This window comes from Pelophylax lessonae (assembly GCF_965119305.1).
Source record: "Pelophylax lessonae genome assembly, chromosome: 5".
Classification (NCBI taxonomy): domain Eukaryota; kingdom Metazoa; phylum Chordata; class Amphibia; order Anura; family Ranidae; genus Pelophylax; species Pelophylax lessonae.
The window spans coordinates 252,454,281-252,478,233 of record NC_138772.1 but is presented as its reverse complement, the minus strand read 5'-3'; the positions used below and the strand labels follow the sequence as shown (position 1 = coordinate 252,478,233).

The 23,953-nt window shown below is 48.6% G+C and overlaps 1 protein-coding gene across 3 annotated transcripts in view; it reads left to right on the top strand.

Moving 5' to 3' along the window:
- Window positions 1-23,953, top strand: part of MARCHF6 (membrane associated ring-CH-type finger 6) — a 1,229,180-nt gene that overhangs the window by 588,756 nt on the left and 616,471 nt on the right. For 2 of the 3 annotated variants that reach the window (XM_082259540.1, XM_082259539.1), the window contains exon 12: window positions 18,130-18,210. The exons of the other annotated variant lie outside the window; for it this stretch is intronic. In XM_082259540.1, the coding sequence (XP_082115666.1) occupies window positions 18,130-18,210 (81 nt within the window). The remainder of the gene's footprint in view (window positions 1-18,129; window positions 18,211-23,953) is intronic. 3 annotated transcript variants of the gene reach the window in all.

The following is a 23,953-nucleotide window of genomic DNA, read 5'->3' as shown; positions in this document are numbered from 1 at the left end:
ATATTTGGATACAGGCACAATTTTAGTTTCTTTTAGTTATTTGTCAAAACATATCCAAGCTATAGTTATTTAATGGCTATGGGCTGAAAGTGTACACTCTCAGGGTATGTACTGTACATCCAAATCAGAGAAAGGGTTTAGGAATTACGGCTCTTAATAGCTATCCCCCCTTTTTCAAGGGACCAAAAGTATTTGTACAATTGAATCAAAAGCTGTTTATGGTGTGGTCTACTCCTTTGTAATTTCTTCCATCAATTAGGCAGGTAAAAGGTCTGGAGTTGATTATAAGTGTAGTATTTGCATTTGGAATTTTTTTGCTGTGATCCTACATCATGTGTTCCAAGGAACTGCAAGTAAAACAGTCAATTGTAAGTCTTCAAAAGCTAAACAATTCCATCAGAGAGATAGCAGCAACATTGAGTGGCCAAAGAACAAGGTACTGGGGAGCTCTGGAACATAAAAAAGCCTGGACGTCCAAGGAAGACAACAGTGATGGATGATCGCAGGATCCTTTCTATGGTAAGAAAAAAAAAACACATTTACAACAAGTGAAGGACCCTCTCCATGAGGTAGGCGTATCATTGTCGGCTTACAATCAAGAGAAGACTTCACAAGAGCAAATACAGAGGGTTCACCACAAGATGTAAACCATTTTTTTTTTTTTTTTTTTGAATCAAGAAAAGTTTGAGAAGACACACACAAAAAAAAAAAGCATACTTCAGTACAAAACAAAGCATGTCACAGCCTGGGCAATCCATTCATAGAATAGAAAAGCCAGATTAGACTTTGCCAAAAAAAAATGTCAAAAAAAAAAAAGACCAGTTCTGAAAAAGCATTCTTTGAATGGAGGAAACCAAGATTAATCTGTTACAATATGACGGGAAGAAAAAAGTGTGGAGAAGGCTTGGAATAGTCCATGATCCAAAGCACACAACATCTGTAAAACATGGTGGAGGTAGTGTGATGACATGGCATACATGGCTTCCAGTGGCATTGGATCATTGGAGTTTATTGATGATGTGACAGAAGACTGAAGCAGCTGGATCAATTCTGCAGTGTTTAGAGAGGTACAGCTGCTTCAGTCTTCTGTCACATCATCAATAAACACCAATGACCCAATGCCACTGGAAGCCATGTATGCCCATGTCATACACTACCTCCACCATGTTTTACAGATGTGTGCTTTGGATCATGGGCTATTCCAAGCCTTCTCCACACTTTTTTCTTCCCGTCATCCTGGAACAGATTAATCTTAGTTTCCTCCGTTCAAAGAATGCTTTTCCAGAACTGGTCTGTTGTTTTTTTTTGTTTTTTGGCAAAGTCTAATCTGGCTTTTTTATTCTATGAATGGTTTGCCTCTGATCCCAGGCTGTGACATGCTTTTTTTTGTTTTGTACGGATTTCTACAACTTGTTGAATGTGTACAAGAAGTATGCTTATTTTGTGTGTGTCTTATTTGGCCCAGATTCAGCCAAATGCAGCAAAGTTGATTGGACGGCTCTTCGCAGTACAGATGAACGGTGATTCAAAACACATTGCAAAAGCAACCCAGGAGCTTTTGAATGAAAAGTGAAATATTCTGCAATGGCCGAGTCAATCACCTGATCTCAACCCAATTGAGCATGCATTTCTTGTTTCAATATTAGAGAAAAACAGACATGGGAACATTACGTACTGTTTGAATGAAACCAGCAAATTAAATAACAAAATACACAAACAATTTCAACAAGAGACAATGCAGTTAACCATTTAAAGAAAAGTGGGAGTGGTGTTATAGACTCTATACCTTGGTGTAATCTTGAACCATTAGCACGGAAGTGAAAGGGGCGAACTCAGTGAGAGAAAACAGAGCAGTAGGACGAAGATTTCGTTTTATGGTTATACCATTTAAACCAATGGGACCAGACTTTCTCAGCCTTCAGAAAGTTACCTTCGGCGGAGGCAAGCATGCATTTTTAGCTGACATGGGTGTGGGTTAGTGTTGTCACTTCATTAAAAGATTGAGGGTTAGGGGATTTCCATCGTCTGATTAAGGCTAATCTAGCCGCAAGTATAATATGTACAAGTATTTTACGTAGGTGATGCAGGTAGTTCTCTATGCCCAAGTTTAAGAGAGCTGGTTGAGGGAATAGGGAGACAGATGCACATAAAATCTTGCTGAGTAGCTGGAAGATTGCAGACCAAAAAGCAGTTATTTTAGGGCACCCCCAGAAAATATGTAAGCGGTTTCCCGTTCCCCCCACAGTCCCTCCAGCACTTAGATGGAGTGGAGGGGTCCCATGCATGCAATCGAGCTGGAGTTGGGTACCAACACAAACTTCTCTTATGGGACAGTTCCCAAAGGGTGGTGGAACAAGTAGTTTTAAATGTGGCTCATAATGCTATTAAGCATTGAGATTCATTAAAGGCTTGGCCTTGATCCGTTTCTAATTTGATCAAAGAGGGTAGCTTTTGGAAAGATTTTTTGTCTTGTAGTAGGTCATAAAACCATGTGATACCTTTCCAGCTGTTTTTGCTGTTTAGTTATTACCAAGCTGTTCTAGGGAGTGGGTTTGAGTACATGGGTGTTATGTAGCAAACAGTGGGTTATCTGCAAGTATCTATCGAATTCTGGTGTGGGTAAGGCAAACTCAGCTTGTAGCCTGGTGAAGGGTTTGAGAAGGTCATGCATGTATAAATCAGACAGTTGGGTAATGCCTTTGAGCAGCCATGGGCCCTTTATTACGGTCCTGTAGCGGGACCCTTTAACAAGTTCTGCGGTTGGCCCTCTTCCTGCCATCTTGGATCTCCCCACGGTGGTGGAATGCCAGGGCCCAGTCGCAAGTGTGACCTTTGCGATCCTGGAAGTTCACCCACTGGTGTCAGTAGTTTTTATTTTTTGGTATTTTAATTGTATTATTTCTCTTACGTCCTCCAACAGTCGCCACCCACTCATACAGTCTTCACAAACGGGTATTGACTTCTGCTCCGCAGGAGTAGCTAGGCATAAGACTTGTTAGAAACAAAAGCTTTTAGCATAGACACACCCATGGGGGCTGTCCCACTGGTCAATACCCCCCTGCAGTCACCATCCCAACTCAGTTTGTCTCTGCCTAGCGTTAGGAGTAGATGGGTTTCCCTGTGCTGGGGCTACAGTCTCAGCCTTCTAATCTTTTCTTTTGATTTTTATTTGCAAGAATGTCAGTTTTTTCTTTGCCTAACTAGCTGTTTATTTTGTCAGCTTTAGTTGACAAAATATCTTTCGGATGAAGATGGATTTTGCGGAGCTGGGAATCGGACTGGCCGCCCTGGCTCTCCAGGGCAGAGGGTCAGATGGATCCCCAGCCCGCCATTGAGCGTTCGGCTATGGCTCGCCCTGGCACTATGAACGACCCATCTCTGTTCGCAGCAGGGATGCAGCCTGTGAGGTGGCTACCTCACTGGACACATCTGCGGTTCAGTGCTGCAGTGTCCTACATTTTTTGGCTGACGGCATTCCCTGTCATCTGAGGACAGAGGCTTTCCGTTTAATGGAGGCACCCCACGCCATCCGGTACAGGTAAATACTTTCTTTGTGGGGCATGTGTCTGGGGTGGCAGTCCTGTGTTGCTGCGTGTCCCCTCATGTCTGTGCGTTTGTGAGGCTCCCTGATGCGATCCCTGTGGGGGTCTTTTTTATTGCACTGCTGGCGCTGTGTGGTTTTGGGGGCCCCTCTCCTGTGTCACTTAGGTGTTTGGGAGGTGCAGACTGTGTGTGCGGCGGCTGCTGCGGCTAAAAACCGTGCGGTCCGCCATTTTGGGTGTGGGCAGCATGTCTGGCTTCACTGTGGGCTTTGCTAACAGCTTGCTATGTAGTGTTTTGGCACCATTTTGTGTGTGGCAGAACGATGGTTCCAAGCACATGTCGGCGGCCATATTGCCGAAGCCTTCCATTACTTTCTATGGGCAGCCATTTTCCCTTAGCCTTGCAGCATATAGTTCAGCCTCTGGTGACCTCACTTCCTTTTCCTCTGGAGCAGCGATCAGTGTGGTAACACTCTGTGGGGCTCTGCAGACTGTCTCTTCCATATTTTTCTCTTTTGTCCTTTCTGGCTCAGTTTTGCCCCTTTTGGGGGGTCTGTGTACACAGTGTATTTAGCGGTGGCCTGCGCAATCCGCATCACTTTTAAAGGGCCAGTACTTTTCTTCATTCTATTTCTGCAATGGAATCTCAGGACAGCAAATTCCCCCCAGCCTTGGTGGGGGACCCCAGTTCTGCTGAACCCCCCCGTTATGCCTAATTTGGCCGCTGTGGTGGCGACTTTAGTGTCAAAAATGGAGGTGCTGATGGCTGAACGGGATGCTAGAAAAAGGCATAAAATATCTTTCTCCTCTGATTCAGATGGTGATGTGGCTGCTGTGGCTGGCGTGCCCTTTTCAGGGTCTCGCTCATCACTGTCATCTTTTGGTACACATAGGTCCCGCAAGTTGGCGCAGGTTTTTCCCTGCCCCGCTGAGTTTCATCACACTGTGAGTGAACAATGGCGCAGTTTGAAACGCCCTTTCACAGTGCCTAATTGGTTTATACTGCTTTACCCCTTTGCGCCTTCTACGGATTCACGCTGGTGTGTGGCTCCCCAAGTGGATCACACGGTGGCCGTGTTAAACTAGGCTACTTTTGGTTGATGCCCCGGTGTTCCCGGATCCTACGGACAGGAGGTTGGAGTCTCTGGCCCACCATGCCTACATGGTGGCGGATTCCATGCTCAAACCTATTTTCGATGGTGGCTCAGGCTGTGGCGGATTGGACTAAGGTGCTTAGACGCACTCTTGTGACTGATTCTGCCCCACCTGCTACGCTGGACATGGTGGACCAAATTCATCAAGGGGTCATGTATTTGTGCGATGCAGCCTTGAATGAGGCCCCTTTGGCTGCACGCCTGTCTAGTGTCGCAGTGCTTAACTGTCGACTGATCTGGCTGAAGAGTTGGTCGGCTGACCAGACGTCACGGAAAACGGTGGCTGATTTTCCGTATGCAGGGTCTCGCCTTTTTGGCGAGGCTTTAGATACCTTGGTGAAAGGAGTCACTGGGGGCAAAAGCACTCTGCTGCCCCAAAAGTGGAAGAACGAGCCCTTTCGCGGCAAGCGGGGTCCCGCCTTTAGACCCAATCAGGGGTCCTTTCGTGCCTTCAAGCCACAAAACAAGGACCTTTCAAGGGCCAGGGTGGCCAGAAAAAGCCCTGGACGGGCAAGCAAAATCCGTCTCTGCCTGAAGGGACGCCCTCACCCGTCTCAGGGGTGGAGGGACGTTTGCGCGGTTTCCTCCAACCTTGGCTGCTCCGAATCACGGACAGGTGGGTTCAGGAAATCATTCAATCAGGGTACAAGACAAATTCCTTTCACGGCTGGCGGACAGATTCTTTCCCTCAAATCTTCATTTGACCCCAGGGCGCCTGCAGGACCTGCATCAAGCGGTGCAGGACCTCCTTGTCCAGGGGGTGATTGTCCCGGTGCCTCATCGGGACAGGTTTCGGGGGTTTTACTTGAATCTGTTCACTGTGCCCAGAAAGGAGGGCAAGGTGCGTCCTATCCTGGACTTAAAAGCTCTGAACCGCTTTGTGCGGGTTTGAAAATTCCGCATGGAATCCATCCGCTCGGTGGTGGCCTCCCTGAGTCCAGGGGAATTCATGGCCTCTATCGACCTAAAGGATGCGTACCTGCACATCCCCATTTTCGAGGGTCATCAGCGGTACCTCCGGTTCGCCATAGCGGAGGACCACTATCAGTTTGTAGCGTTACCTTTCGATCTTGTTTCGGCTCCAAGAGTCTTTACTAAAGTGCTGGCGCCTGTTCTGGGCCTGTTGAGGGCACAGGGCATTGCGGTCTTGGGATATCTGGACGATCTCCTGTTAAGATCGAGTGCCAGTCAGAGCCTGTTGTTGTGCGATCTGTCGACTACGGTACAGACGCTCCAGGAGTTTGGTTGGACCATCAACGTTCAGAAGTCGACTTTGTCTCCTTCGGTTCGTCTTCCCTATCTGGGAATGGTTCTGGACTCTGCTCAAGCGAAGTTGTTCCTGCCGGAGGACAAGCTCTTCAGAACGAGATCAGGTCCCTTGGGGACAACGAATCCTTGTCACTCAGGACCTGTATGCGGTGCCTGGGGTTGATGGTGTCAGCCTTCGAGGCGATACCCTTTGCTCAGTTTCACACACGGTCTCTCCAAGCGGAGATCCTGGCCAGGTGGGACAGACTACCTCAGTCTTTGGATCTGAGTGTTTCGTTGAGTCGCCGGACCAGAATGGATCTTCTGTGGTGGCTTCAGTCCCCGGCTGTGTCGGACGGAAAGTCGTTCCGTCCGGTACTGTGGACAGTGATTACCACGGATGCCAGCTTGTCGGGCTGGGGTGGAGTACTGAGCAACCTGTCTGCCCAGGGCACTTGGTCGGAGGAGGAAACCTCCATTCCGATCAACATATTGGAATTGAGAGTGATCAAACTGTGTCTCTTCCAGTGGTCGGATCGACTTCGTGGCCGTCCCATACGGGTACAGACGGACAATGCTACCGTGGTGGCTTACATAAACCACCAAGGGGGCACCAAGAGTGCTCGGGCGGCCCGAGAGGTGAACCGGCATTCTGTCTTGGGCTGAGGATCATGTCCCGGCGCTTTCGGCAGTTCACATTCCGGGTGTGGAGAATTGGCAGGCCGATTATCTGAGCCTCCAGACCCTGGATCAGGGGGAATGGTCCCTACACCCGGAGGTCTTCCAAATGCTGTGTGCAAAGTGGGGATCCCCGGACGTGGATCTGTTCATATCTCGGCTAAACCACAAGGTGGAAAGGTTTGTGGCAAGAACGCGCGATCCTCTGGCGGACGCTTCGGATGCTCTGGTGGTCCCTTGGCATCAGTATCATCTGATGTATGCCTTTCCTCCGATTCAGTTGTTATCCAGGTTCCTTTGCAGGTTTGACCTCGGAACCGAACTTGGTGATTCTGGTGGCACCGGACTTGCCACGCCGGTCCGGGTACGCGGACATCGTTCACCTAGCAGTCGAGCCTCCTTGGCAGCTGCCGATGCGAGAAGATCTGCTGTCTCAGGGACCAATCTTCCATCCTGCTTTACTGTCGCTGGCTTTAACGGCCTGGCTGTTGAAAGCCAGGTCCTGAGAGACAGGGGTCTCTCCCCAGAGGTCATTCCGACCCTAATCAAGGCTAGAAAAGCCTCGTCTGGAAAAATTTATTACCGTACCTGGAAAGCCTATTTTGCCTGGTGTGAGTCCAGGGGGTTTTCTCCTGCTCATACTCGGTGACAAGAGTGTTGGCTTTCCTCTAGACTGGTGTGGACCAGCGCCTGCCACGATCAAGGGCCAGGGTTCTGCACTGGCTGTTCTTTTCCAACGCCCTGTGGCATCTCATTCCTTAATTCGCACCTTCATTCAAGGTGTGCGACATTTGGCCCCTCCCCGGAGGGAGCCTTTACCTCCGTGTGACTTGAACTTGGTTCTGTCCGCGTTGCAGCATTCTCCCTTTGAAAACATCCGGGAGATATCGTTGCCTCTGCTGTCCAAGAAGGTTGTCTTTTTAATGGCGATCACTTTGGCTCGCAGAGTGTCGGAGTTGGCGGCGTTGTCTTGCCGCTCTCCTTACCTGGTGGTCCATAAAGATAAGGTGGTCTTGCGACCTAATTCGTCTTTTCTCCCTAAGGTGGTGTCTGACTTTAATCTTAATGAGGACATTGTTTTGCCTTCGCTCTGTGCGAAGCCTAAACATCCTAAGGAGGTTGCGTTGCATTCCTTGGATGTTGTCAGGGCAATCAGGGTTCACCTGTCGTCCACTGAATCCTTTCGGAAATCAGATTCCCTCTTTGTCCTTCCTGAGGGACCTCGGAAGGGTATGGCTCCATCTGCGGCGACCATTGCCAAATGGATCAGACAGACCATTGAACAGGCCTATGCTTTAAAGGAACGGGTTCGGCCCTTCCCTGTTAAGGCGCACTCTACCAGATCGGTGAGTACGTCCTGGGCCTACTGGCATCAGGCTTCAGTGACCCAGGTGTGCAAGGCTGCGACTTGGTCATCGGTGCACACTTTTTCCAAATTCTATAAGATTGATGTTCTGGCATCAGCTGATGCCCCCTTTGGCCGCAAAGTTCTCAGTGCGGCAGTGCCATAGGGGACCCTTGTTTTTTTATGGGTCCCTGGCTGTTGGGGTTGTTTATACCCTGGGTTATTTGCTTTCCTGGGTAGTTGCTCCTGTTGAGCCTTTTCTGTTGCCCAGACGGTTCTCTTACTGTGCATGTAAGGTTCCTTTCTCTGATGTGGGTACTGCGTTGCCTTTTATACGGTTGCGTCTCCCACCCCTCATGTCTACACTGCTTTGGGACATCCCATTGGTGAAGACTGTATGAGTGGGTGGCGACTGTTGGAGGACGTAAGAGAAAACTGAATTTTTGTAAAATCTTACCGTAAAGTTCCTTTCCCCGAGTCCTCCGACAGTCGCCTTCCCCGCCCCTTGTTTGTGGTTTTTCTTGTACACTTACTGCTATGCTACCAAACTGAGTTAGGGTGGTGACTGCAGGGTGGTATTGACCAGTGGGACAGCCCCCATGGGTGTGTCTATGCTAAAAGCTTTTGTTTCTAACAAGTCTTATGCCTAGCTACTCCTGCGGAGCGGAAGTCAATACCCATTGGTGAAAACTGTATGAGTGGGCGGCGACTGCCGGAGGATTTAGAGAGAGGAATTTTACGGTAAAATTTTACAAAAATTCAGTTTTTATGATTTTTTTTTTTTTACAATGTCACTGACTATGACTCTGTCCATTCAGAAAAGGAAGGAGCTGGGTACATATTTACCAACCCCTTCCCTTGTGACACATCCCCTGCAGCAGCCGGTAGAAGAGGGGGAGGGAGGAAGCCGGCAGCGCGGGGGGGGGGGAGAATCAGGGGAGCAGACAGGGGCCCAGAGACAGCAGAACTGGATAGAAGGAGCGACAGGGGTGGCATGCTGAGGATCCAATCTCCTCCATTTTCCTCCTGCAGCTACAGGAGGAAAAAGGAAGACAGTGATTTCTTTACATGCTGCCCCTGCCGCCCCTCTTTTCCAGGTGTGCAGGGAAGCCGCACAGGTTGCAATTGCAACCCCTGTAGTTATGCCCCTGCAGTATGGTAGTAGGGAGCACCCTAAAGGGATATAGCAATTGGGGGGGTTTAAGCATTTTAAGTTAAGCTAATCTCCCTGACCAGGATAACATAGTTTTTCCCAGGGCATCTAAATCTCTAGGGAGAGACTGAAGGGAGGGGAGCGTAATTTGCTTGATACAGAGAAGAAACTTGTTTAGTTAACTTGATACCCAGGTAGGGAATGGAGTCAGAGGCCAGACATATAGATGTTGAGCTTGAACGGTAGTTTTAAGAGATGAGGGGATCCCTAGGTCTAATATGGAGGCTTTTGAGGCATTAACTTTATAGTAAGATATGACGCTAAATTCGGATAACAGCCGGGTTTGTGAACATTAGGATAATGTCGTCAGCGAATACGTTTTTGTGCTCTGCCGATGGTAAAACCTGAAATTTTCATTTATTCTGATAGTTTCAGCCAGGGGTTCCATTAGCAGGTAAAAAAGGAGAGGGTAAAGAGGACATCCCTGTCTCGTGCCATTAAAGTTGTTAAAAGGTTTGGAGAGCATTCCCGAAATATAGACTTGAGCTGATGGGTTGGGAGTATGATAGCAGAGTAAATATCAACATGAAAGCCACATTTTTTTCAGGGTTTTAGCTAGGTAGGGACAGTGAACCCTGTTAAATGCTTTCTCTGCATCCAGAGATAGCAGTAGAGAAGGCATCTGGGATGTCTGGGCTTGATTTATATTTATCATGCGTCAGGTGGCATACGATGTTTGTCAACCGTTGGTAAAACCCTATTGGTCAGGGTGCCTTAACATGGGTAATACATCAATTAGACAATTTGCTATAATCTTGGCATATCATTTGAGGTCATTGTTAAGAGGTTGTAAACCTCCAAAGAAAAAAAAAAACCTGAAAGACAAAGGCATAATGAGCTAGTATGCATCACATACTAGCTCATTATGAAATACCTCAGAATGAAGCCTCCGCAGTGCCGCCTGCTCACCGGTGACACAGCCGACATGTTCGGCCGTCCTGCTTCCTGGTTCGCGTCATCCTGCCATCTGATTGGCGGGAGCCGGCGCTCACGTCACAGGTAGGCCGTGCAATGTAATCACAGGTAGGCCGTGCAATATCTCCTCAACGGTGCAAGTTTAGGAGATATTTACAGTACCTATATAGGTAAGCCTTATGATAGGTCAGATAGCCTAGGTCAGAGAGCTCGGTAACCATCAGTTTAGAAAGTTCCTGGGGGAGATTAGCCAAGAAGAATTGGTAGTTCACTGCAAATATTTTATCATGTGAGGAGGGGATATTTATCCCTAAGTATTTAATGTGCGAGGATGCCCATACGTAAGGTGTATTAGCTTTTATAAGTTGTAATAGCGGTGAGATATTCAATCCTAAAAGTTGTGATCTAGTTTCGGCTAGATATAAAGGTTTGGGAATTCCATGTGCTCTGTCTATGCGCAATTCCATGTTGGATGCTGCTGGCAGAAGTTCTGAGAGTAGTTGGTGCAGGTAGTCATGTAACAGCGGTTTTGTGTGATCGTTTCGGGTATACTGCAGAACTTGATGATGTTGCGGCATGAGCGATCTTCAAGGTCCACTACTTTAGCCGATAGACGTTTAATTTCTTCTTCGTGGTCTTTGTACGCATCAGTAACATCATTATGCGCATGGCAAATGTCCCCTATTTTATCTACAGCATGTGTCAGTCTGATAGTAAGATCATGGACTGCAGATGTCTCATTATGCAGCATGTTAGTCATACCAATGTGGAGTGATTCTTTGAGAGAGGAGCATCTCTTTTGGGTCAGCAGGAGAGGCAGGTTGAGTGGAGGAGGGGTAGTCCTCAAGGGGTCTTATGCGGCCTATTAGGGGTTTGACCATTAGATCCCAGTCCCTCATTCCTGTATTTTTTAATTTTAGTAGGGCTGCTTGTTGTGGGGGAGTCAGGGGGGGGGGGGAGGACTCACCAGTGGCTTCTTGGATTGCAGGCATGTTTTCTGGGACCGATGTGGCTGAAGCTTGTGCCCATCCTGGAGATGCTGTGTCTCCCTGTGCTTCATGAAGAGAACGGCTGCTGACACCATTTTGTTGTAGCCCTGCTCCAGCCCATGGGTAGAAATCAGTACGTTTCTGCGGGCTGGAGTGGGCGTTTCGTCTTTTGGACATGACGGGCGGGTGCTCCGGGAGATTGTGGAGAGGATAAATTGCTGGCTGGGTCACCCCTGTTTCTGTGATCGCCGCTCGCAGAGTCCCGACAGAGGAGCTCTCTCACGTTGCTTCCATACAGGTCCGTGGCCGGTCATGACCACCCCCCCCCCCCTCCAATTTTTTGTGTCATACTAATTCAAATGCAAGAAATAAACATGAGGATGCCTAAACATTTAAAGTGAATGACATTGGTTATCTCATTACAATGGCATCTGGAAATGGTGGGATAATTTAGGCAGCAAGTGAATGTGGTGTCCCTGAAGTGTTAAATGCATAAAAAATGGTCACGCGTATGGTTTTGACCAACTTTGACAATGGTCAAATTATAATGGGTAAACTACTGGGTCAGCGCATCTCCAAAACTGCAACTTTTGTGGGATGTTCCCAGGCTGCAGGGACCAGGACCTACCAAAAGTAAGTCAAGGGAATGAAATCCGGTGACAGGATGATGGGTGGCCAAGGCTCATTGATGCACAGGTTGGTGGGATGACCTGATTGGATGAATTCATAAATGGTTTGAGGATTAAAACAAGCTTTGAGGTTTTGACTTGGCCTCCAGATCTCAGTCCAATTGAGCATTTGTGGGATTCATTGGAAAAAACAGTTCAATTTATAGAGGCCCCACCTCAAAATTAGAAGGATCTGCTACTATTGGCTTACCTTACCACAGCATGCCTTCAGAGGTCTAGTAGACGCCAGGTCTCAATAAGTTATAATGGGTGGTCATAGCATTATGGCTGATCAGTGTGTGTGTGTGTGTGTGTATATAATATATATTTCTCTTACCTCCTCTGACAGATGCAGCCACTTCATAGTTTCCTCACAAATGGGTAATGCAACTTCTACAGGAGTCGGCTAGGCAGTGAAACTTCATAGGAAAACTTTTCACTAGAGACACCTTTAGGGGCTGTCCCTTCAGACATTACCCCAGACACATTGCGCTTACTAATCAGTTTCTTGCTGCCTAGCTTAGGAGTAAGACCTAAGTTCCCTGCTGGGACTCTGGTCTCAGTTTTTATTTTCTTTGAGAAATGTTTCTTTTACTTTTTCTATACTCATTATCGCTAGCTAGTGTCAGGGGTATCCTCCTGGTGAACTACAAGCGACAGCCGGGCTGGGGTTTCGCACTGGATAATCTAGATCCTTGTGGTCTCTCAGCCTGGTCAGCGAGCGTGTGCAGGTTGTGGTTTTGCTCAGGCCTCGCCACAACGGTGCACCGACGGATGGGGATGAGCCTGCGGAGAGCACTTTCACCAGGACGCATGAACCTGGAACGCCCTGAGTTGCAGCGTACCCCTCTTGGCTGACAGCACCTCCACTCAGGGTGGGAGGCGAGCTGTATCAGAGCGGAGCCCCACGGTCCATGGTATGGTGAGTGACGCTATGCCCCCAGTCATCTGTGGGGGTGATGTGGGCCCACTCCTTCGGATGTCAGAGCTGCGGTCTCTGTGAGGTCCCCCTTGCCTGTCAGGAAAGGTCCTGCCCTCCCGGGGGGGGGGGGGGGCGTGTATGACTAGTACCTTGTCCTGGGGGGTTCCCTGTGGTGGTTTCCCGAGGTGGCCTTGTTCCCTGGGCACCTGATCGCTGGCACCGTTTTCGACCGCCATTTTAGGTGCGGGCAGCCAGGTGGCTTCAGTGTAAGGGCAGCAGCCATTTTCTGGCCTGGCTAGGTGTTTGGCGCAGTTTTTGGGCACCATATTGGATGTTGGCATGTTGTGCTGTATGGGCGGCACCATTTTCCCTGTGCTTTCCCTATACTTTATTATGGCACCATGTTTTTGTGGCTCAGAGGGACTTCGGCCTCTAGTGATGTTTTGATTACTTCCTCCCAGTCAGTTTCACTTTCTGCAGACAGCGTGGAGAGCAGTGGCTCTTTAGTCCTTTTTGGGCGCTATCCAGACACATTTGGCTTCTATCAGTTTCTCTGCTAGCTAAAGGGGGACTCCAGCAATAGCACGGTTTAGCGGTGCAAACCGCAATCAAGGATTTAAAGGGTCATTGTACCTTTTTTTTGTAACATTGCCAATATGGAGTCCCAGAGTGACAATTTCCCCACTGATCTTGTCTATACATCCAGGTCCTCCGGATCACATTCCCTGGCCTCTCTGTCTGCAGCCATAGAAACTTTGGCATTCAAAGTAGATCTTGTCATGTCACAAGTTGCTGTTCAAGCAAAGCAGATGCCCTCTGTCTTCTGTTTCAGAGCCTAATGTGGTTGCCACGGACACTCCACTCACTGAAGGATCCCTGTCCTCACACTCAGATAGCGAGGAGGGTGAGTCCTCTCCCGCTGCAGCGCGGGAACGAGCTCTGGTTGACGCACTGGTTCGCTCAGTCAGGGAAACTTGCAAATTGATGATTTTCCCATAAAGCCCACAAGTCGGGCCAGGTTTTCCCGTGCCCCGAGGAGTTTCACGAGATCGTGAATGAGCAATGGCAGCACATTAAGCAGGTGCTGGCATTGCTCAAGCGTTTCCAGCGCCGTTATCCCTTTGCAGACTCGATTTCCAAGGTGGACCACACTGTATTGCGGTTGAATAAATCCATGGTGGTGCCCGTGGAGAACTCCCTGGTGTTTAAGGACCCGGTGGACATGCACATGGAATCACTTTCCCGCCACCTGCACTTGGTGGCGGGCTCCCTTCTTAAGCCTGTGTTCGCCTTCGTGCTGGTTTCTCAGACGGTCACAGAATGGATTAAGGTGCTTAAGAGCGACCTGACTGAGTCGGTTCCCCCGACTCTTTGAGCTCACGGATCACATGACCCAGGCCATGGTGTATCTGTGTGATGTGGCTCTGGACAAGGCTTCCCTGGTCACAAGATTGTCTGTGGGGGGGGGGGGGATTGCTTTTTGCAGCATGGTGTGGCTGAAGAGCTGATCGGCGGACCAAGCGTCTAAGAAGACCATATCTGATCTCCCCTTTTTGGGGGAACGCCTTTTTGGTGACTCCTTGGATGAGATGATCAAGGGTCTCACTGGGGGTAAGAGTACTCTTCTTCCCCAGTCCACGAAGGGTAAGGCACCCCACGGTAAGCAGAGCCCCTCCAAGGCTCATCTGGGACTTTTTCGTGCCCCAGGGGCACAGGAGAAAGGTAAACCTTTAAGGGCCTTTGGCGGCAACAAGAAGGCTTGGTCAGGTAAGCCCAAGGCCGGTCAGTCCGGTGCTGTGGCCAAGTCTTCCTCCGCATGAATGGATGCCCTCACCCGGTTTAGGGGTGGGGGGACGTCTGCGTTACTTTCAGGAACCCTGGACGTCTTTGATTCAAGACAAATGGGTTCACAAACTTATTCGTACAGGGTACACGATCGAATTTCGCTCTCGCCCAGCAGACAGGTTCTTTCTATTAAATCTCCGTCTGTCTCCGGATCGTTTAACGGATCTCAAGGGGGCAGTGCAAGATCTTCTTGCACAGGGCCTTATTGTCCCGGTTCCTCAGTCGGACAGGTTTTGAGGTTTCTATTCCAACCTGTTCAGGGTGCCCAGAAAGGAGGGCAAGGTGCGTCCAATCCTGGACCTCAAATCCCTGAATCACTTTGGACAGGTGCAGAAGTTTCGGATGGAATCCACCCGGTCGGTGGTGGCATCTTTAAACCAAGGAGATTTTCTGGCCTCCATTGATTTAAAAGATGCGTATCTGCACATCCCTACTAAGGTCATCAGCGGTATCTCTGCTTTGCAGTAGCGGAATAGCACTTTCAATTTGTGGCATTACCCTTTGGTCTAGCTTCTGCTCCGAGGGTCTTTACCAAGGTTTTGGCACCGGTACTGGCTCTGCTGCGCAAGTGGGGGATTGCGGTCCTCACTTATCTGGACGACCTCCTACTTAGGGCAGGTTCATGTGCAACTCTGGCAGACGATCTGACAGTTGCGGTTCAGATGCTCAGGGAGTTTGGGTGGACCATCAACGTCCAGAATTCGGCACTGACCCCGTCAGTATGTCTGGCTTATCTGGGCATGGCCTTGGACTCCACCCAAGCGAAGATTTTACTTCCAGAGGACAAACTTCTGACCTTGCAGGGCGAGATCAGGACCCTCAGGGACAACGATCTCTCCTTCCTGCGGACCTGCATGAGGTCCCTGGGGCTGATGGTGTCCGCCTTCGAGGCAATCTCGTTTGCCCAGTTTCACATGAGGACTCTGCAAGCGGAAATCCTTGCCAAATGGAACAAGGACCCTCAGTCCTTCGACAGGATGGTTTGCTTGAGCCGTTACACGCGGTCTGAGCTTTCGTGGTGGCTTCTGTCGCCCGCTCTGAGCCAGGGCATGTCTTTTCTGCCGCTCTTGTGGACGATGATCACCACAGATGCCGGCATGACAGCCCGGGGTGGAGTACCCGGCACTCTTTGTGCCCAGGGAACGTGGTCGAGGGAGGAATCTTCTTACCGATAAATGTTCTGGAGCTCAGGGCGATCAAACTCTGCCTGCTCCATTGGACACCTCGGTTGCCCGGTCACCTGGTTCATGTTCAGACCGACAATGCCACGGCTGTGGCTTACATCAATCATCAAGGGGTGAGGAGTGCCCGGGTGGCAAAGGAAGTGGCCAAGATTCTGACCTTGGCCGAGGCACACGTTCCAGCTCTTTCCACTGTTCACATTCCTGGAGTGGAGAACTGGCAGACGGACTATCTGAGTCGTCAGTCCTTGGATCAGGGGGAATAGTCACTGCATGCGCTGGTGATTCACCTCCTGTGTGCCCAGTGGGGGACACCGGAGGTGGATCTGTTCGCATCTCGTCTGAACAGAAAGGTGGAAAGGTTTGTGGCCAGAGCTCGGGATCCTCTGGCAGACGCCTCCGAAGTGTTGGTGGCGCATTGGCACTGGTATTGGCTGATTTATGCCTTCCCCCAAATCAACTGTTGTCCAAGTTCCTCCGCAGGTTGGCATAGGAACAGGTGCAGGCGATTCTGGTGGCCCCAGACTGGCCTCGCCAGTCTTGGTACGCAGACCTCGTAAAGATGGTCGTCAAACCTCCGTGGCGGCTGCCTCTGCGGGTAAATCTGCTGTCTCAAGGGCTGATTTTTCCATCCTGCTTTACAATCTCTGGCTTTAACAGCTTGGTTGTTGAAGGCCAGATTTTGAGAGACAGAGGTCTCTCCGATGCGGTGATTCTTACCTTGCTGAGAGCTCAGAAGGCTACTTCCAGGAAGATTTATCATCGTACCTGGAAGACATACATTGCCTGGTGTGAGTCGCAGGGGTCGCATCATCGTTCCTTTTTGATGGCGAGGGTCTTGGCCTTCTTGCACAAGGGTTTGGACCAACGTTTGGCACAATTAAGGATCAGTTGTCGGCCTTGGCTGTTTACTTCCAGCGTCCCTTGGCGACTAATTCCCTGATTCGCACCTTTAGTCAAGGGGTGCGTCATCTGGCTCCTCCAAGGAGATCCTCCTTGCCTCCGTGGGATGAAAAGTCTCTCTTCCTGTGTTGTCCCAGAAGGTTGCTTTTCTGGGGGCTATCACCTCTTCTCGCAGAGTTTCTGAATTGGTGGCTCTGTCCTGCCGTTCGCCTTATCTGGTCGTTCATAGGGATAAGGTTGTTCTGCGACCTAACCAATCCTTTCTCCCTAAGGTGGTGTCTGCTTTCCACCTCAATGAGGATATCGTTTTGCCTTCGCTTTATGCAAAACCCAAGCATCCCAAAGAATTTGCTTTGCATTTGCTGGATGTGGTCCGGGGGATCAGGGTTTACCTGTCAGCCACGGAATCTTTTCGGAAGTCTGATTCCCTGTTTGTCCTTCTGGATGGACCACTCAATGGTTCGGCTGTGTCCGCTGCAACCATTTCCAAATGGATCAGTCAGACTATTGTCCAGGCCTGTTCACTTAAGGGTCAGGTTCCTCCTTTCCCTGTGAGAGCACATTCTACTAGAGCTATGAGTGCATCTTGGGCTTTCCGCCATCAGGCTTCTGTGGCTCAGGTGTGTAAAACAGCGACCTGGTCGTCCATACACACATTTACAAAATTCTACAAGATTGATTTGCAGGCATCCTCGGATGCTTCCTTTGGCCGCAAAGTTTTGCAGGCTGCGGTTTGCTGAAGAGACTTGGTTTTCTCTTCGTGGGGTGAATTTTTGTTTTGGGGTTAGCCCCTGTTCGTTGAGCTCCTGTTGCCTGTTTTTTACGTTTTTTAATGGCCTGGATGAATCATTGCCGTTGTTTTTTGTTGTTTGTGTTTCTTCCCACCCCTCATGCCTACACGTCCCATTTGTGAAGAAACTATGAAGTGGCTGCGTCTGTCAGAGGACGTAAGAGAAAATATAGTTTTTGTAAGAACTTACCGTAAAATTATTTTTTCTGAGTCCTCTGGCAGACGCAGCCCCCGCCCCTCTATTTTGGGGTTGGTTGTGTTTTCCTTCACTGCTTGCTACAAAACTGATTAGTAAGCACTATGTGTCTGGGGTAATGTCTGAAGGGACAGCCCGTAAAGGTGTGTCTAGTGAAAAGTTTTCATCTGAAGTTTCACTGCCTATCCTACTCCTGTAGAGGGCGCATTACCCATTTGGGAGGAAACTTTGAAGTAGCTGCGTCTGTCAGAGGACTCAGAAAATAATTTTACGGTAAGTTCTTACAAAAATTCTATTATATATGGGTATATATATATGTATGTATGCGTATATAGATAGATATATACACTGCGTGTATATATAGAAAGAGAAGAGATATTATGTGTGTGTGTATGTATGTGTGTATATATATATATGTATGTATATATATATATATATATATATATATATATATATATATATATATATATATATATATATATATATATATATATATATATATAATTATAGAGTGCCCTAATACATTTTTATTTTTTGCAGGTACAAGCTTCTCATTTTGAAGGACTTATAACTACCATAGTTGGGTATGTGCTGCTAGCAGTCACTTTAATTCTGAGTCATGTATCCTTTTTTTCCTTTTTGCAACAGATGTGCTTGTTGCAAGTTCAGGTTTGGTTATTAGTTTGTAGTATATATGCAGTATTTGACTGAAGTGGACCATATATTGTAATTTACTATCTATAGTTCTGGCATAGACCAGTACATATTTTCCATTTGTTCTACTAATAATTTGAAGAGGTAGTTTAATCGCTTGCTGTCCATTGCTTGTATATTCAGTATATGTCCAGGAAGGCCAGCGGTTATAGCAGGATCATGGCAGATGCAGCCATGCACCTAGTGTTGTTTTTACAGCTGGCAATCGGCTTTAATGTAAACGCGATCTGATCGGCTTCACAGCTGCTTGATCATTTTTACAGGGCTTATTAAAGGCCCCCCTCCAGGAGACACCTAGACACCTGCCACTGTTCCCAGGCTCTCTCATTACATTGGGGAGCCCGGGACCGCTGTAAGTGGTCAGCTCGGCTGCCCACAGAGAAGATGGAAAAAACATATTTCTCTTTCGTCCATAGACGGATGGGTAATAACCCCCTCCCACTAGGAGTGACCAGGTAGAGCAAAAGGCTTTAACACGCCCAGGGGAGCGTGGTCCCTGGGGTATCACCCCTGGCCTCCCCGTTGCATCTTCAGTTTTAGCTGCCTGGTCTTAGGAGTGGCCAAACAGCTCCCTGCTGGGACCTTTTTATCCTAGCTCTGTTTTAAACGTCTTAAAGGTAACCTTTTTTATTTTATTTTTTGTTGCTGCTGACTTCAGTTCCTGTGGAATGCTGGCTGGGTTTTGGACTGGCTATATGAGAGCCTTACGGTCTCCCAGTTTGTGCCAGCGAGCGCTTGCAGACCGTAGCTCCGCGCTGGGTCTCCATAGCGACTATAGTCCCACGAACAGGGACTGGCCTGTGGGTGAAACACCCCGCCCGGACGCACACACCTGGCATGCCGGCATCGCAGCGTGCCCCTTGGCCGACAGCACCGTCACTGCGGTGCAGAGGCAGTCTGTCCGGATGGACACTCACCCTCAGCAGAATGGTCGGTTAAATACAGTCCCCCCATCTGGGTAGCGGGCCTGGGGCGGACGTGGGCTCCTCCATAGGTGAGTGGGACCCTCGGGTACCCATGCCTCCTACCACCCTCCTCCACTATGAGGGGTCACCTGAGACCTTCCCCTCCTACCCTGACCTCTCCCTACCCTGGGCTCCGGACCCCCCCGCGACACCTTTAGTGGGGGGGGTCCCCTATGTAAGTCGCTTCAGGTGCTATACGGGTAGTGGATGGTGGGGGGGAGGCCTCGGAGGTGGGTACATGGTTGTGCCTCATACCGCTACCTTGGGGGGGGGCGGGTTTCATCCGCCGGGATGACCCCCCCAGGCCTGTTACTAGGGTAGGCCTCACTAGGCCCCAGGTCACGTGCTCATCGGTGCGAAGCCGGCATTTTGCCGTGGCCTGCAGCCTTAACAGGTCTCAGCAGCCTGCCTGGGTATCTCTGTCACTGTAATGCCAGTGGCCATTTTGCTGGAGCCGGAGACAAAATAGCTTCTGGCTCTTCTCTAGAGGAGTTTAAATACCTTGGCCCTCACCTTTTAATCTTCAGAGAGGTTTCACGCCTTCTAGGCTTAGGATTATCCCCTGATCGCCTCCTAAAGGCGCAGTGTACGCCAGTAGCAGCTGACTTTCTGGAACCTGTGGTGCTTTTGGAACCTAATTTCGCCTCAGGGGCATTAATCTTTTGCGATTGGGCATGGATTGCTCCCTCTTAGGCCATTGCTTCTGTTTAACCCCTTGCAGTGCAGGTTCAGGTGTTTCCCTGTCTGCTCTTTACATTCTTACTGTGCAATCCTACTGTTTGGCCATATGTCTAACATGGATTCCCCAAGTTTGTCTGCGACCCCCTGATGTATCGTTGGGGCCCGCTTCTAATGCTCATGATGTGACTTCTCGTCAGTCTTTACACAGTAAAAGGAGGGGTACACTGACCATGACTGTATGGTTAGTAGTAATACACAGGACTTGCCACTATGGCTAACAGAGGGTGAAATTAGGGAAAGGCTGGATAAACTTAACACAAACAAATCACCAGGACCGGATGGCGTACATCCGAGAGTACTCAAGGAACTCAGTAAAGTTATATCTAGACCACTCTTCCTGATCTTTGCCGACAGTATTAGGACAGGAGATGTACCAAGGGATTGGAAGAAAGCCAACGTGATTCCGATATTCAAAAAGGGCCAGAGGCATATCCCGGGAAATTATAGGCCTGTCAGTTTGACATCAGTAGTATGTAAACTACTGGAGGGGATGATAAGGGACTATATCGTAGAGTTTGCTAAAGACAACAACATCATCAGCGGTAATCAGCACGGGTTTACAAATGGGCGTTCTTGTCAAACCAATCTCTTAGCATTCTACGAGGAGGTGAGCTGTGAGCTAGATAGGGGCAGACCAGTGGATGTGGTGTACTTGGATTTCGCTAAGGCGTTTGATACAGTTCCCCACAAGCGCTTACTTTATAAAATAAGGTCTGCAGGTATCGACAGCAGGGTTTGCTCTTAGATACGGAACTGGCAAAAAGGCCGTGTCCAAAGGGTGGTAATAAACAGCTCATACTCAGACTGGTCTGAGGTAGTAAGCGGGGTGCCCCAGGGCTCAGTCCTGGGACCAAACTTGTTCAATTTATTCATAAACAACATTGAGGATGGGATCAGTAGTTCGGTATCAGTTTTTGCAGATGACACAAAATTGGCCAGGGCAATAATTGCACAGCATGAAGCAGATATCCTACAGAATGACCTGGACAAAATAACAGAGTGGGCAACGACATGGCAAATGAGGTTTAACGTGGAGAAGTGTAAGGTTTTGCACTTGGGGACTAAAAACATAAAAACACAATACATGTTAGGAGGGGAACCCTTGGGGGAATCAAAAATGGAGAAGGATCTGGGAGTCTTGGTTGATGGTAGATTAGGCAACAGCATGCAATGTCAAGCGGCAGCTGCCAAGCCAGCAGATTATTAGCATGCATAAAAAAAGGGATGTATTCCAGAGATAAGACTATAATCCTTCCACTTTATAAAGCTCTGGTCCGACCGCATCTGGAGTATTCTGTCCAGTTCTGGTCGCCAGTCCTCAGGAGGGATGTGTTGGAGCTGGAGAGAGTCCAGAGAAGGGCAACTAAACTGATTAGGGGATTGGAGGACCTTAACTATGAAGAGCGTCTGCAATCGCTCGATTTATTCTCCCTGGAGAAGAGACGGCTGAGGGGGGACATGATAGCAATTTATAAATATCTTAATGGGGATCTCAGCTTAGAAAAAAAGCTGTTAATTCGAAGGGATTGCATGAGGACTCGAGGACATACAATGCGATTAGAGGAGAAGTGTTTTTTAACCTCAGGCAACGAGGGGGGTTCTTTACTGTTAGGGCTACAAGATTGTGGAATTCTCTATCACAAGAGGTGGTTTCTGCAGGAAGTATGGTGGCTTTCAAAAGACTCTTACACTTACATCTCAAGGATCAGGACATTAAGGGCTATGTGAGATGATTACAGCCACACACACCTACACATGTTGAACTGGATGGACTATTGTCTTTATTCAACCTCACCTACTATGTAACTATGTAACTATGACTTTATTGTCTGTGATGCAAGAAATGTCCAGAAAAATGGACAAAGTTTTTGCGGCAGCATTTGCTAAGAAACACCCTCGGCTCGCACCTGTCTCATCTTAGACCTCAGATTCTGAGGCCGATATAGTCGCCTTCGATGCAAACCCCCTTTTCTCCTTTCATCCTTCCAGGACGGCCTACATTTGAGAGATTGTGGCTCCGCCTCACAGGAAACACAACTAATTTGCAGCTGTTTAAAAGGGTCCCACCCATCCTTAGCTTCAGTTCAGTTGTGTTTCCAACCTCACATCGGAATGTTTGTTTTTTTACTAACCTGAGGCAAATAGCTGGCCAAGACGGTACCCCTGGAAGGCAGCTTCGGTCGGCCTAATAGCTGGTTCCTCCCTAGCTGTGTCCTTGGAAGAGGAACTTTCAGGTCACCAAACATACCAGGTAGTGCGGTTTGCCTTATGGTGAAGGTCCCTCATACCTTAAGTCCTGCTTATCTCTGCAGGAAGTCTCCTCCATTCGCTTCGTTGGGCGGTAAGGATTTCGAATTTCCCACCAGCGGTGAGCCCCAAGCCTTGCTATGGAGACAGGAAGTTCCGGCGGAAGGGGCGGAGCGTCTGATTCCCGGAAGAGACCCAGCGTGGAGGAGAAGCCGGGTCGGTGTGAGCTCGGTACAACCATGGCTGACTCTCCGACTCCGAGAGGGCAGAAGCCCCAGAAAGAGACACAAGCGGCCGCAATCCTTACAGGGGAGAAAGCGGCAACGCAGGTGGCGACAGGAATGGGTAAGTGATACCGATGGCGGCCAACTGCTGTCTATTATGTGACAGGTATGCCGTGCCATGTTTTTTCCTGCATGTTGCCGTAGTGGTGCACAAGAGGGTTATGTCGCTTCATGGTGTCCTTTTTTCTTGTCTTCATGTGTTTACACAGGTACGCCACCGGCACAGGAAGCCCCTGCCAGACCCCTATCCTCAGCTAAAAAAATGTGGGGAATGCGGGGTTAGATTGTCTAAGTCTTACACAAAGCCCTTATGCCAGACTTGCATTAATAAGTTAGCAGGGCAGGACCTAATGAAAGATTTTCTTAAATCTATGAAGGAGGAAATGGCAGCTGCCGTTCAGTCATTTAAGGCTACAGCAGCTATCCCTCTAGTCCCAGCAGAGGAAGGAGCAAAAGATAATGTGTCCTCCCAAGACTGTGGGTGGTCAAAAGGACCCCCATCCCTCTGGGCAGATTCTCTATCCATTCCCTCAACTCAAGTTAGGGAAAAAGAGGATCCAGAAGAAGGTTCCAGTTATTTAAGAGACCCTTCAAGTTCAGATAAGGACTCAGAAAGTAACAGTGAAGTAGAAAAAGATAAAAATCTTTTTTCCTTGGAATATATGCAGGGTCTTCTTAAAGTGATACATGACACTGAAGGAATCCCTACCCCTGCAAAGGAGTCTTCCTGCAAAGACAAAGTGTACAAAGGCTTGGGGAAAGCCCAGTACAGAACCATTCCCATTCACCAGTCATTAAAAGACATAATACAGCAAGAATGGAAATTGCCTACACATGCCTTATCCAGACCAAAAAACTGAAAAAGGTTTCCCTTTGAGCCTCAAGAATTGGAAGTATTCACAAAAAATCCTAAACTTGATGCTCCCCTGTCACAATTATCAAAAGGAACAGATTTATCCTTTGAAAATGCCGGGCATATTACAGATCCTATGGATCGCAGGATTGAATCCGTATTAAGTAAAGCCTGGGATTCTAATGCATATAATACAACTATAGCCTTAGCTGATACCTGTATGGCCAGGAATACAGACTTTTGGCTCAAGGAATTGTCAAAACGTGTCCGCAATATGGCAGGATCACAAGACCTGATAGATTCCCTGGCCATGATTAGTAAAGCTGCATCTTACCTAGCAGATGCAGCTGTGGAGTCATTAGTAGCTTCTGCTAAAACAGCAGCATTAGTAAATTCTGCCAGAAGGGCGCTCTGGGTCAAAGCTTGGGAAGGTGATGTAAACTCCAAAGTAAGACCCTGTGCCCTGCCCTTTGAAGGTTCGTTACTGTTCGGTTCAGGACTAGATGATACCTTGTCCAGATCTGCAGAAAAGGGGAAAAAATTTCCCACTAAGAAAAAGG